The 14,961-nt window shown below is 38.5% G+C and overlaps 1 protein-coding gene across 9 annotated transcripts in view; it reads left to right on the top strand.

The window, feature by feature from the left end:
* BIRC6 (baculoviral IAP repeat containing 6) overlaps nt 1–11,623 on the top strand; it is a 383,808-nt gene extending 372,185 nt beyond the window's left edge. For all 9 annotated transcript variants that reach the window (XM_049870389.1, XM_049870387.1, XM_049870386.1 and 6 more), the window contains 3 exons: nt 4,087–4,275; nt 5,482–5,616; nt 9,593–11,623. In XM_049870389.1, the coding sequence (XP_049726346.1) occupies nt 4,087–4,275; nt 5,482–5,616; nt 9,593–9,775 (507 nt within the window). In that variant the 3' untranslated portion in view covers nt 9,776–11,623. The remainder of the gene's footprint in view (nt 1–4,086; nt 4,276–5,481; nt 5,617–9,592) is intronic.
* Nucleotides 11,624–14,961: the final 3,338 nt, after the last annotated feature.

The following is a 14,961-nucleotide window of genomic DNA, read 5'->3' as shown; positions in this document are numbered from 1 at the left end:
TAATATGAATATCCTGACTCCTCAATAGTTGAGGTCACTGTAGAAAAAAAAAAAGTGGCTTTTATCTACCTCCAGAAGAGTACTTTTGGTTTTTCCGAATAGATAGAAGATAACACCTAGTGTGTTACCCAGTAAAAATTGTGAGAGTCTGTGCCATTAATATCCTTTGAGTTTAATTCCAAGAAAAATTTGTATCTCCTCTATTTTAAACCAAGTAGACTCTAAATCTGAGAATAATATTTTTTATTATTGTTTGAACCTATAACAGCCTGAAATTTATAGAACTGTGTTTTGTCTCAAAGGAGATGAGGTAAAATAAATAAGTCCCTTGTTATATATTTGTGATGAGAATTTAAGTTTTTTCTCTGCCTTTGTAGAAAAAATAAGGATTAAACCTCACCCACCTTAATAGAAGATGATAATTATTTAAAAGAGAAGGGGGGAAAGAGCTAATAACTATGCCCTGACAGTTATTTCAGAGGTGTCAGATTTGAATTAAGGGAAAGTATATATAGCCAGAGGAAAAACAACTTTCTTCAATGGTATGTTGTTGTTAGGTGCCGTGGAGTCAGTTCTGACTCTATGCACAACAGAATGAAACAATGCCCGGTCCTGAGGCATCCCTACAATCCTTGTTATGCTTGAGCTCATTGTTGCAGCCACTGTGTCAGTCCACCTCGTTGAGGACCATCCTCTTTTCCGCTGACCCTGTCCTCTGCCAAGCATGATGTCCTTCTCCAGGGACTGATCCCTCCTGACAATATATCCAAAGTATGCAAGACACAGTCTTGCCATCCTTGCCTCTAAGGAGCACTCTGGTTGTACTTCTTCTAAGATAGATTTGTTCGTTCTTTTGGCAGTCCGTGGTATTTTCAGTATTCTTCGCCAACACCACAATTGAAAGGTGTCAGTTCTTCCATCTTCCTTATTCATTGTCCAGCTTTCACATGCATATGATGCGATTGAAAATACCATGCCTTGGGTCTTAAAGGTGATATCTTTGCTCTTAACACCTTAAAAAGATCCTTTGCAGCAGATTTACCCAATGCAATGCGTCTTTTGATTTCTTGACTGCTGCTTCCATGGCTGTTGATTGTGGATCCAAGTAAAATGAAATCCTTGACAACTTCAGTCTTTTCTCCGTTTATCATGATATTGCTCATTGGTCCAGTAGTGAGGATTTTTGTTTTCTTTACATTGAGGTGCAATCCATACCAAAGGCTGTGGTCTTTGATCTTCATTGGTAGGTGCTTCAAGTCCTCTTCACTTTCAGCAAGCAAGGTTGTGTAATCTGCATAATGCATGTTGTTAAGGAGTCTTCCTCCAATCCTGATGCCCCGTTCTTCATATAGTCCAGCTTTTCATATTATTTGCTCAGCATACAGATCGAATAGGTAGGGTGAAAAAATACAACCCTGAGCCACACCTTTCCTGACTTTAAACCAATCAGTATCCCCTTGTTCTGTCCAAACAACCGCCTCTTGATCTATGTAAAGGTTCCTCATAAGCACAATTAAGTGTTCTGGAATTCCCATTTTTTGCAATGTTATCCATAATTTGTTACGATCCACGCAGTCAAATGCCTTTGCATAGTCAGTAAAACACAGGTAAACATCCTTCTGGTATTCTCTGCTTTCAACCAGGATCCATCTGACATCAGCAGTGATATCCGTGGTTCCACATCCTCTTCTGAAACTGGCCTGAATTTCTGGCAGTTCCCTGTCCAATCACTGCTTCAGCCATTTTTGAATGATCTTCAGCATAATTTTCTTGCGTGTGATATTAATGATATTGTTCTATAATGTCCACATTCGGTTGGATCACCTTTCTTGGGAATAGGCGTAAATATGGATCTCTTTCCAGTCAGTTGGCCAGGAAGCTGTCTTCCATATTTCTTGGCATAGATGAGTGAGCACCTCCAGCACTGCATCTGTTTGTTGAAACATCTCAATTGATATTCCATCAATTCCTGGAGCCTTGTTTTTTTGCCAGTGCCTTCAGAGAAGATTGGACTTCTTCCTTCAGTACCATTGGTTCCTGATCATATGCCACCTCTTGAAATGGTTGAACATCGACTAATTCTTTTTGGTATAATGACTCTCTGTATTCCTTCCATCTTCTTTCGATGCTTCCTGCGTCGTGTAATATTTTCCCCGTAGAATCCTTCACTATAGCAACTCGAGGCTTGAATTTTTTCTTCAGTTCTTTCAGCTTGAGAAATGCCAAGCGTGTTCTTCCCTTTTGGTTTTCCATCTCCAGCTCTTTGCACATTCATTATAATACTTTACTTTGTCTTCTCGAGAGGCCCTTTGAAATCTTCTGTTGATTTCTTTTACTTCATCAATTCTTCCTTTTGCTTTACCTGCTCGACGTTTGAGAGCAGGTTTCAGAGCCTCCTCTGACATCTGTCCTGGTCTTTTCTTTCTTTCCTGTCTTTTCAATGACCTCTTGCTCTCTTCATGTGTGATATCCTTGATGTCATTCCACATCTCGTCTGGTCTTCGGTCAGTAGTGTTCAGTGCATCAAATCTATTCTTCAGATGGTCTCTAAATTCAGGTGGGAAGTACTCAAGGTCATATTTTGGCTCTCATGGACTTGCTCTGATTTTCTTCAGTTTCAGCTTGAACTTGCATATGAGCAATTGATGGTCTGTTCTACAGTTGGCCCCTGGCCTTGTTCTGACTGATGATATTGAGCTTTTCCATCATCTTAGATTCATACTTCGTGCATTCCAAGTTCCAGTTATTAATGGATGTCTGCAGCTGTTTCTTCTCATTTTGGGTCATGCCACATCAGCAAATGGAGGTCTCAAAAGCTTTACTCCATCCACATCATTAAGGTCAACTCTACTTTGAGGAGGCAACTCTCCCCCAGTCATGTTTTGAGTGCCTTCCAACCTGGGGGGCTCATCTTCCAGCACTGTATCAGACAGTGTTCCACTGCTATTCATAAGGTTTTCACTGGCTAATGCTTTTCAGAAGTAGGCTGCCGGGTTCTTCTTCCTAGTCTATCTTAGTCTGGAAGCTCAGCTGAAACCTGTCCTCCATGGGTGACCCTGCTGGTATCTGAATACCGGTGGCATAGCTTCCAGCATCACAGCAAATGCATGCCCCCACAGTTCAATGGTTTATTCCGTTTCAAAATGTTCAGAATTGTGAAATCCTTGTCTTCAGGATTATGCAGGTTGATTTTTTTGTAGTCGACCATGGCCTCAATAACATCACGTCACGTTTAACCACATCTACTTTTACTCTTACGTCAGATGTATTTTAGGTACATATTCCCATTTTTACTGTTTTCCAAGAAAATATGCCCCTTGACTTCTAAGATACTTATCGGTGACACTGTTTAATCACCTCGTCTAATAAAAGTGTGATTACTGTTAATCTTCTTTCAGGCATAAAGAGGGTAAGTGGCATCTGATCCATTCATGCCTCCAAAGATGGTATATTAGCTTTTTATATAGCTATTTTTTTTTTTTTATATTAGCTAGGAACAGTATATTGGACAGGAATGAGCTCTATCTACATGTGCTACTTCTAGAGAAACAAGCCTCCTGGTATAAAAGGGGGATGGTTAGATAGAGCTGGTCTTAGAGCCATGAGACCACCTTGCCCATGAGAGCTTCCAATAATAAGGTTTTTCTGATACTTTGGAATTAAAGTCTAGCTGCGTTATGCATAGTTTTCTTGTAAGTGAGTGTTGTGAAGAGTACATGGCTAGTTTTATGCTGTTTTCAATAAGGACAGTTTGAGCACAGTAATATTAAAATTGATAATGGGATGTCTACAAAGAAATGTATTTTTTAGCATTTTCAGGAAATAGGATTTTCACATCTATTTTTGTTTTTCAAGGATTTAAGATAACAAAACACAAGATATATAAATATAGGTCTCTACTGTACCGAATTTAATTTTTATTTGTTAAAAATGTTTCAGTGTCATAATTCTTAACATCAATATTAATGGTGATAGAAACTTGTGGAAGCACACATTAAAAGAAGCTCCTGCTGTGTAAAATAGGGTATCAGTGCACTGATAGTAAAAATGCAGTTGTAACTATTTTTTTATTTTCCTTTTTCTCAGGTGTTAGTGTCTGTTCAGTCCCTTATATTAGTAGCTGAGCCGTATTTTAATGAACCAGGATATGAACGGTCTAGAGGCACTCCCAGTGGCACACAGAGTTCCCGAGAATATGATGGAAACATTCGACAAGCAACAGTTAAGTGGGCAATGCTAGAACAAATCAGAAACCCTTCACCATGCTTTAAAGAGGTATGTTCAGGAAAATGAGGCAAGTAAATTGTTAAGAGACATTGTAGAATACAGTTTTTTAGTATTATACTCGCTTTTATATTTAGATTGTGGTATATTTAACTTTACTGTAGTTTTTAGAGTTAATCCTAAAAACTCACTGATACTGTATTGCAGATGAATTTAAAAACCTGCGTTCTAAAAGGAGTCTGACTATATTTGGGAACAATTTTATTCCTTATCTCTAACTACTATCTGACTGTCTAAATAAGTTACTAAAATGTTCCTTATAGAGAATACTCTTTTGTTGAAGGTCAAGATACTTTCTAAAGCTTTCTTGAAAATAGAAACTTTGTTCTTAAACTAATGAATGTGTGTAAATGTTAAAGAGAAGACATTTTCTTCTCTTTAGGAAAAGATTGGACTTACTGAATTTCTAAAACCGGTCTTTATACTTTCAAGTGCTTTTCTTTCACATCCTGAAGCATAGCTTGTTCCTATGATTTGTTGTCTCTCTGTAACCCAGACCTTGTCTCTCTGTAGTATGCCTAAAATATGATTATCCTTTTCATTTGTCGTGTCAGATTACTTCAGCATCACACCTTGCTTTAACTATGTCCCAAAACATTTTTCTTTCTTAAAATTGTTTCCCTTAATCTTCAGTCTCTTAAATTATGAAAAAAACTGAACATTTTAAAGGAAATATTAGCATATTTACCTAACAGAAAGTCGACCTTTAATATAACTGAGCAGATGTTATGTGTGAATGAGTGCTCTGAATGCCCTTCAGCGTACTGAAGACCTTCTCTTCAAGGAATAGCATTTATGAATATGCTTCTCAAGCTCTGGAGAAATGTGAAAAGAACATTGCTTTTTATTATTATTACTATTAAATGGATTTACAAGTCACTGTTAATTTGAATGACTAAGTTGCATATTTTGTTTTTGCAGAAGCTTGCCTTTTGCCTTGCAAAGTCCTGAGAAATCACTTTTCTAATATTATGGGAAATACAAACATGCATTTCTTTGTGCTCTTGAGCAAATATTCTGTCCCTTTGCAAGCTTTGGGTCGCTCTTATTAAATAATTCATTTTGTAACACTTAGAGTTTTATAGACAGAAAAACATTGCAGTGACTTTTAAATTTTATCTTTGTAATTTCACATACTTTGTCTTTTAAATTCCGACCTAAACATATTTTCTTCTGTCCTTTCTTTTTTACTGTTAGGTTATACACAAACATTTTTACTTGAAAAGAGTTGAGATCATGGCCCAGTGTGAGGAGTGGATTGCAGACATCCAGCAATACAGCAGTGATAAGCGGGTAGGCAGGACTATGTCTCACCATGCAGCAGCTCTCAAGGTGGGTAAGAATTCCTAATACTAGCCGTGTTGGTGGCTTTAAAAGAAAAGTTGTATATTCACTGGCAGAGCCATGGCCAGCACAAGGTAAATGGGGAGAAAATCAAAGAAATTTTAAATTTGTTTAGGTTCAGAGGCCTAAATTGCTACCCAAAAACCTGTGGAGGAGGTGCATTCCTCTGACAATGAATTGACAGTTCCTAAAATTAAAAATTACTGAAAGTGAAGAGAACTTGAAACATTTACTGATGCAGATCAAAAACTACAGCCTTCGGTATGGATTACACCTGAAGATAAAACAAAAATCATCTCAACTGGACCAATAAGCAACATCATGATAACCAAATAAAAATCAAACCCATTGCCATCAAGTTTATTCCCACTCAGTGGTCCTACAGGACAGAGTAGAACTGTCCCATAGCGTTTCCAAGGAGCAGCTGGTGGATTTGGACAGCCAGCCTTTTGGTTAGCAGCTGAGCTCTTAACCATTGCACCACCAGGGCTTCAACATCATGATAAAAGGAGAAAATATTGAAGTTGACAACGATTTCATTTTACTTGGCTCCACAGTCAATGCCTATGGAAGCAGCAGTCAAGAAGTCAAACGATGTATCGCTTTGGACAAATCTGCTGCAAAAGGCCCTTTAAAATGTTAAAAAGCAAAGATGTCACCTTGAGGACTACGGTGCACCTGACCCAAGCCAGGGTATTTTCAGTCGCCTCATGTGCATGCGAAAGCTGGACGGTGAGTAAGGAAGACCGGAGAAGAATTGATGTCTTTGATTTATTGATGAAAAATATTGAATATACCATGGACTGCCAGAAGACAAACAGCTCTGTCTTGGAAGAAGTATAGCCAGAATGCTCCTTAGAAGTGAGGATGGCAAGACTTTATCTCCTGTACTTTGGACATGTTATCAGAAGGGACTGATCCCTGAAGGACATCATGCTTGGTAAAGTGGAAGGTCAGCAAAAGAGAGGAAGACCCTCGACATGGTGGACTGATACAGCAGCTGCAATGATGAGCTGAAGCATAGCAACGATTGTGAGGATGGCGTAGAACCAGGTTATATTTCATTCTGCTGTACATAGGGTCATTATGAGTCAGTACCACTGGATGGCACCTAACAACAGCAACAACAGTATTTACAAACGAAAGAATTTATATGTATTTATGTATATGCCCACTTCTCACTTATCGACATGGTTAGGTTCCAAAGGCCAGGTCATTGTGGGAAAATCGGCATTGTACATAGGGTTCAACTCATTCTGTTGTACATAGTGTCTGACTTAGAACTGACTCCATGGCTCCTAGCAACAACAGTGACATTAAAAATGGACTCAGTGACCAAATCAGTGGAGTTTTGTAGAGCTCTTTGAAGATGATATCGGCAAAGGGTGTTCCATGAATGACTTCTTTTACTCCTTTAGTCCTTCCCTAGGCTTCTTAACTTCCAGAATTTTATTACTTGGAGTAATAAGGGAGATCCCCACGTGTCTGTCAGTTTGTTTTACTGTGGGGCTTGCATTTTGCTGTGATGCTGCTGGAAGCTATGCCACTGGTATTCACATACCAGCAGGGTCACCCATGGTGGACATATTTCAGCCAAGCTTCCAGACTAAGACAGACTAGAAAGAAGGACCTGGCGGTCTACTTCTGAAACAATTAGCCAGGAAAAACCTTATGAATAGTGGTGAAACATTGTCTAATACAGTGCCAGAAGATGAGCCCCTCAGGCTGGAAGGCACTCAAAATATGTCTGGAGAAGAGCTGCCTCCTCAAAGTATAACATTTGCCTCATGTTTGTCTCTTCTACTACACTTTGCTCTGTAGAGTATCCTGGTTCTTCTTTTTCTTTTAACTCTTTCAGTGTGTTTTTTATTCTCCTGAATGATTGTGTACCTGAAGGATTAAGTTTTGACCCTTGGCTATTTTATTCTATTTCTCTTTCTCATTGTTATTTATACCCCTGATTTTTTCCGTTTGTTCTTTAAAAGTGACTCTTCAAACTGTTGTCTGCTCTGAGTTTTCTCCTTAAGTACATTACTGACATTTTTCACCTGAACGACCTGTTACTACCTGACTGAGATTTAAATTAGCACTTACCTGCCCTCAAACAAGTTTTCTAGCTTCCTGTGTTTACTTAATTTTAAACCATTTTTCCCTGTCCTAAAATCTTCATATATATTGCTTAAACCTCCTTCACTCTCTGTGCCTGATCAGTAATTAGGTCTTGTCAGTGCTGCCTTTGCAAGAGGACGCCTTCCTCCCTTTTCTTCCCCCTTATTTTTATTCCATTCTTATAGGTTAGTCTGGTTGACCAGCTTCCTAGTACTAGTTCTCCCCCTTCCAATGCTTTCGATAGAGCACAACCAGATTGATCTTCCCCAGACATGTTTAGGTATGTCTTTCCCTTACACAAAACCTCAGTGGCTGAAGTTGTTTCTTTGGTTTTAGTGTCTTGCTTATATCCCAGATTTATTTACTCTGTTGTTTCTGAGTCACCCTGTCCTGGGACTCTACATCCATAACTCAATACAAACTTACCTCATCTTAACAGTACATTTGCTGTTGAGTGTTCCTAGAAAAAAGTATGCAGCTGTTTGCCTTGATCCACAGTAAAGTCATGGTACTCCTCCACCTCTGCTGGATCCTCACAATTACCAGATTTTTCTTTGTTTTTCCCTGGTTAGTGTTTTCTCCTATTTCCCTCAGTTGAAAGGAAATTAGAGGTAGAGAAATGGGTTTTTGAGTTATCAGCATATAAATATACTTTGAAACCTTTGTAAGTGGCGGTAAACGTGTAGTTGTCTTTCCCACTTAGATGTTTTATACCTCTAAGCCAAATTCAGGCTGCGTGAGATCAGAAACTGTCAGCTCATGGGTTTTATATTGTCAGTGCTTAACACCATGACTCATACATAAAAATTGTTCTATAAATGTTGGTTAGTTAATTTTCAAAGTCAGATATGCATATTACTAAATTTTAAACCTTACATGTCGTACTTGGGGTCATTTCTGTCCCATCAGAAAATCATAAACTAAAATTTAACATTTGTAGACAACCAACTACTGTCTGTAAACATCCCTGCATCCTTCCCTAAACAGCAGTGTGTGGGGGGTAGTACCCACTCTCTAATCTCTCCAGATATTTTTTTTTATTTGTTAAAAAAAAAAAAAAAAAAAACTGATGATAAAAGCATTTCTAAGTGTTGTACAGATTGAGACAGTCAGTGTTAAACATCTTGCAACCATTTTAGAATTTTAGATAGGTCCTAAAAAACCCATTGTTGTCGAGCCACTTTTGACTCATAGTTATTCTCTAGGACAGAGTAGAACTGCCCCATAGGGCTTCCAAGGCTGTAATCTTTACGGAAGCAGACTGCCACATCTTCCACCCGCAGAGTAGCTGGTGGGTTCAAACAACTGAGTGCTTAATCACCGTGCCACCAGGACTCCTGCATAGGGCCTAGTACCTGATAAGTACTTGTTTTCATTCACTAAAATAAGAAATTGACATTATATGGGTTTATTTTCATTTATGGACTTCTCTTTCTCTTAAAACATCTTTAACCAGAGGCAGCATGTGTGACAAATCAAAGGGTTACTACCTTAATTTAAAGAGCATATGTATCAAATTAATGGTGTCCTAAAAAAAAATTTTTTTTTTTTTTATAAGTCATTGGTAATGCTGTTTTTGTTTGAGGAAAGGGGTAGAGGGGTAAAGCCCGTGGGCATGTTACCTAGGGCTTTTCAAAAGCAATATCAATTATTTTGAGGTTAGGAATTTTTGCCAATTTTGTTCACTGCTGTACCAAGTGCCTATAACAGTGACTTACACAAGAGGGTACACAATAAGTATTTGTAGGCTAATGCTTTGGGTTGTGTTCTAAGCCCTATTGCTTCCTCAAATTTCTTGAGCTAAAATTCCAGATTTTACCATTCTAACAGCAGGTGTCTTTTTTTTCCTGTGTAGCGTCACACTGCTCAGCTCCGGGAAGAGCTGCTCAAACTTCCCTGCCCTGAAGGCTTGGACCCTGATGCCGAGGAAGCCTCAGAGACATGCAGTGCTACCACAGCAGGTGCTGAGGGGACTCCGGTGCATGATCAGGTCAAACCCAGCAGCAGTAAAGAACTCCCCAGTGACTTCAAATTATGAGCTGCATTGACATGGACTTCATAGACACAAAGGCTTTGAAGCACAAGCCAAATATGTCAATATTTGTATGTAAGAAACAAATTATGTATTAGGTAATGAGACTGAAACTATACTTGCCCTTAAGGAGATCCAGTTTAATTCAAGGTGATCTTTTATTTACCTGTACAAGAGTGTAAACTTTTTTGTGCTTTTATTTTTCAATTGTGAGAACCACTGATTGGTATGTTCAACAAATTTGTGTATACAAAGACATGGATAAATCACTGATACGTAAGGGAAACTACCTTAGGAAAGAATGTTTACTGAATGTTTCTTTTATTTTTTTTTTTTTACTGTAGAATGAGGGATTGTTAACAAAGAATATATATTGGTCATTCTTACAACTACTATTTAAAGTCAGCAACTTTTCACCAAATTTGATAGATTTTATGTTTGGCCATATCTTCATGCTCATAATTGATTTCTGAAGACCTACATACACTTCAATAAAAGTTAAATGGTCATGCTCCCTCTTTTTTTGATTTACTGGTATATTTTTTTAAGTAATAAAGCTGCCACAAAATGGACTATAGCTGGAGACTTGCTCTTGTATGGATGAATTTATTACATTCAACATATTTAATTTTATGCCTTTTAATTCTAAAATACAGTAAAAATAAATGAACATGATTTGATTCTATGCCAACATTTGGGCCTCTGAATGTATCCATTATTTGTGTTAAGTATATAAAAAGAAATGATCAATCTGAACTGATATTTTTTCCCTAAAGGGCTCTTTTTTTCTATCTGGTTTTATTACTAAAGTCACTTGTATGTATTAAACAATGAGGCTCTGTAGAGCAGAGAGGATGTACCCCTCTGGTGCTGTTACAGTACATTCTGTACCTGCCATATAGGCTCATTTTCATGCAAATTCTTCCTAGAGCCAAAAATAAAGACTTAGGTGTATTAATATGTCTTGTTTCTAAAAACAGTTTGCCATGGTGTGAAATTCTATTTCTACAAAGAATTGGAAACTTTCAAGACCAAGCATGGGAGAGGAAATTATATTTTTCTAGGATCAGTTACCACAAGGGAAAAACTAATGTGATTCCTGACAATATTTCTTTTAAATGGCGCTGTGTGAGAACCCTGAATCTGGAGCTGATCTGAAGGAGAAGCAATACTGTGAACAGTGAGTCGCTCTCTGAAGAAAAAGGGGAAATAGGGAGCCTCCTATATGAGATGCTGTCTCATGTTCAAGCTAACAGAGTCCCTTGAGCATGGGATAAAAGAGGGACAAAAGTAAGACCAAGAAAAGATTTTATTACACAGAACATTAGCTCTGGTGGTTAGTGTATTGCACCAAGAATGACAAAAAAGGGATAGAGTTAATTTATAATAAGGAAACAAACTCAGTATATCACCTGAAGATATGCTGGCTAAAATCTAAGTATAAAATTATCAGCAATAAGAAGTAAAAGGACAGTTATCAGTTCTCCAGATTATTTTTGGCCTGTCAGGGTCCCATCAGTGATGGATGATAGAAGTTTCTGCCAAGCATAATGTTTGCCTCCAATTTTGGATTTTTTTTTTTTTTTAATCACTAAAGTTGGACTAGTTTCCTCACTCCCACCCCCACCACCACCATTAGTTTTCAATTAGTCTTCAGAAAGCTTTAAAAAAGAACAGTGACAATACCAATACTATGAGGTCCAATTCATGTTCTGTAAAAACAAAGGCCTAAAAATCTAAATTTGAAACCAATTACATTAAAATAGTTCCATCTGGGATCCAGATTTCATCCCAACAAACATTTCAAGCACTCACTGTGTACTAGGTCAGGTTTCTGTAGTCAAGGAATGAACAGACAGGAGAACAATGTCAGTGCAATATGCTGAGTACTCTAATAAAGTTATTTACAACGGACCTTTATCCCAGGCAAAATGTTGCTGGGCACTGAGGTGATACGGTCAGGAAAGGCATCCTAAAGGAAAACATTCTGAGTCTTGAAGGATGACGAGAAAGAAGTTAGCCAGGTAGAAAGACATTCTAGAAACAAGAAAAGCAAAAGCAAAGTCCAGGTTAATGGCACTATGTTGGATATTATTGGATGTCAAGGGCAGAGAGGGGATAGCCAAATGGGATGGCAGCTATGGTGTTAGAAAGATAGGGAGGATCAGGTCATAGAAGACCTTGTTTGCCCTGTAACAGAAATTTGACATTTTACTTTCGGCAAGGGAGAATCCTTGATTATTTAAGGGAAGCAATGTGATCAGGTTGTTTAAGGAAAATCGTTCTGCCAAATGTTGGGAGGCAAGGAGATCACTTAAGAGCCCACTCTAGAGTCCAGGTGGTAGATCATAAATTAGGACAGTGGAAGGGATGGAAGGGAAGAGATAGGTGACAGGACTTGGGGAAAATAATATGTTGGAATGAGAATAACTTCAGCATGTTTTCAGGCTGAAGAGCCAGGGGAGAAGGGTAAGTGTGAAGGCCTTGGAGAAGGATGGAGCAAAGCTCAGCAGACGTAGGATGACCTGGTCAAGTGTGGGGAATTTGAAGAAATGCAGAAACCAGTAAAGCAAATTGGTCTACTCATAAAACACTTGGTATAAAGTTATTATCTTAAAGAACAGTACAAAATTAAACTGCTTAAGTACTCTTCTAGGATTAAACCAGTATCTCGAAGTCATTAGACAAATATAGAAGGTAATGTAAGCATTTCTTTTTCTTTGATGTCTCATAAGTTGGCTTATGTAGGCTAGGATGGTCTGAAATGAGATGTTCTAGTGTGTCTCAAATTGTCTGTGATGAAGGCTGGGGTTTTGCCCCCACTCTCCATTAGAAAGCAAAGCTCTATAAAACATAAACGTTGCAGCAGTGTCACGTGGCTTACTCTCACATTTCTAAACGTAGCTAATTGCAGTCTGGGGACCACAACTTGATTAGCACTGTGCCAAATAATTGAGGCTGGCCCCTCAGACATTACTAACTAGTCATTTATTCTTTAAACAAAAGCTAATTATTCAGATAAATTTCTATGGTTGCCTTGTTTCACCGTAGTATATATTTTTTCACAATTAGAACTTAATACTCTGATACGTCCTTGCATCAGTGGTGCTGGAATAGTGTCAATTTGTTAAAATACAAGCTTCAGATCTTGGGAGGTAATGATACTGGTTAGACCACAATATTCTAAGACTGGAAAACAGGCCCCCTGGGTCAGCCTAGACCCAGGAACAGATCCAGTTGCAGACCTCAAAGGGGATTAGGTGGACTGCAAACTACTGCACTGTCGCTCCAGTTTTGAGGAAGGTAGAGCATGGCAGGTTCTCAGGTTCTTTTGGTTTCAATACTGTTTATTTTTTTATTACAGTAGTTATGCTATATAGGTCACTAAGGAAAATTGGGAAAATATAGAAAGATACAAAATTCAAAATTAAGTACTTAATTTTTTGGTATCTTCCCTTTAGCCTGTTTTCTGTACTTCTATTTTCTATTGGTATAACGTATATATAATTTTATCAGTTTAACTATGCACATTTCTTTTTTTATCATTAAAAAATTAATGGGTGCATAATACGTATGTAGTTGACCAATCTCATACTCTTGGACATTTTGATTGTTTCTGTTTTTCTAACTATAAATAGTGCTCTAATGAAAATAGTCTGTATCTTTGATTATTCCTTTATGATAAATCCTAGAAGTAGAAAGACTAGGTCAGAGGTTTGATATATAATGATGAATTGCTTTCCAGAGTAGTTGTACTGATTGACACTTCCAATATCAATCTATGTTGCCATACTCTGGCCAGCATTATAATTTTTTAATCTGGCATTTTTACTTATCATTACCAAACATGTTTCCATCTGCATTTTTTCCATAATAAAATTAACATTGTTTATTAGCCATTGAATTTCTACTTCTGCCAATCATTAGTTTATACCTTTTCCACATATTTTGTTATCACCACAGGCTGTCTTCATATATATGAGCTATTATAACAGAATATTAATTTTTAGCATACTGGTAAATATTTTTCCATATGGCCTTTTAAATTTTGTTTTTCGCGTAAACCTGTACCTCTTGCCACAGTGTCGATTCTGACTTATAGCGACCCTATGAGACAGAGTAGAATTGCCCCATAGAGTTTCCAGGGAGCGTCTGGTGGATTCAAACTGCCAGCCTTTTGGTTAGCAGCCATACCACTTAACCACTACGCCACCAGCATTTCTGTTTTTCTCACAGATGTTTTAAATCATAAAATCTATAGATCATTTCCTTTGTAATATTAATTGCTTTTTTATTCTTCAAAAGGGCTTCCTTTTGCAAAACAAAAGAATTGTGTATTTTCTCACTGGGATTGGTCTTGGTGTTCTGTTAACCTTGTTTGGAGCTGAAGTGGAACAGGCTTGGGCCACACACTGAAGGTGGGAGATGCCAGCCAGGCAGAAAGGAAGCTCCATCCTGTCTACTCTGTCCTCTCCAAAATCTGCCCAGTTTCTAACAACTATCCTCCCTTCTCTCAGCTTATACTCCTGATGCGTTGAGCCAAAGGAGCTGACTTGTGCCCTTTGAGCCTATCCACTTCGTGAATGCAAGAGGACTCCTCTGGCCTTCTCCTGCTCCTTTACCTTCTGGATGTGACCCTGTAGTGCTCTGATGGGCTTCACCAAAGGCTGTTTTTGTTTGTTTGCTTTCCTCTGTTTCCTTCATATGTGCCCCTTCTCAGGTTGCACCGGCTATGTTTTCCTGTGCAGGAAGAGATGGCACCAGGCCACCATTTTGATTGTGTTTTCAGTTTTACTCAGTTCTCATTTCTCCAGGCATAGGACTGCCCAATCCAGTCACCTCAGCTGCAGGCTGCCCTGGGCTGCTGGGAGGCATATAGCCCCCAACTAAGTACCGCTGCCACCTGGGATCCCCAGGGCGCTAAGCCTCCCCACCTCCCTGGCCTTTTCTCTCCGTTCCAAGGGCCAGGTCACCAGGGGGCCAGGACAGGCATACATCTCCCTTATCTTTGCCTCCCCCTTCCTTGTTCTTGCTATTGCTTTTCTTTAGCCTTTCTAAAGGTTTGGTTTTTTCCTTTTTTTTTCCACCTTGCGCTCTGCAAAGTCAGCAATCCCAGCTGGAGTACCTCCCATCTCCCTGGTGCCTTTTCTGTTTTCAGATGAACCTGCTTAAGCTCCTTTGGCCTGTTAGTG

The sequence above is a fragment of the Elephas maximus genome, chromosome 26 (assembly GCF_024166365.1).
Source record: "Elephas maximus indicus isolate mEleMax1 chromosome 26, mEleMax1 primary haplotype, whole genome shotgun sequence".
Classification (NCBI taxonomy): Eukaryota; Metazoa; Chordata; class Mammalia; order Proboscidea; family Elephantidae; genus Elephas; species Elephas maximus.
Note: the sequence above shows the minus strand (reverse complement) of the source record. Positions and strands in the feature narration are given on the sequence as shown.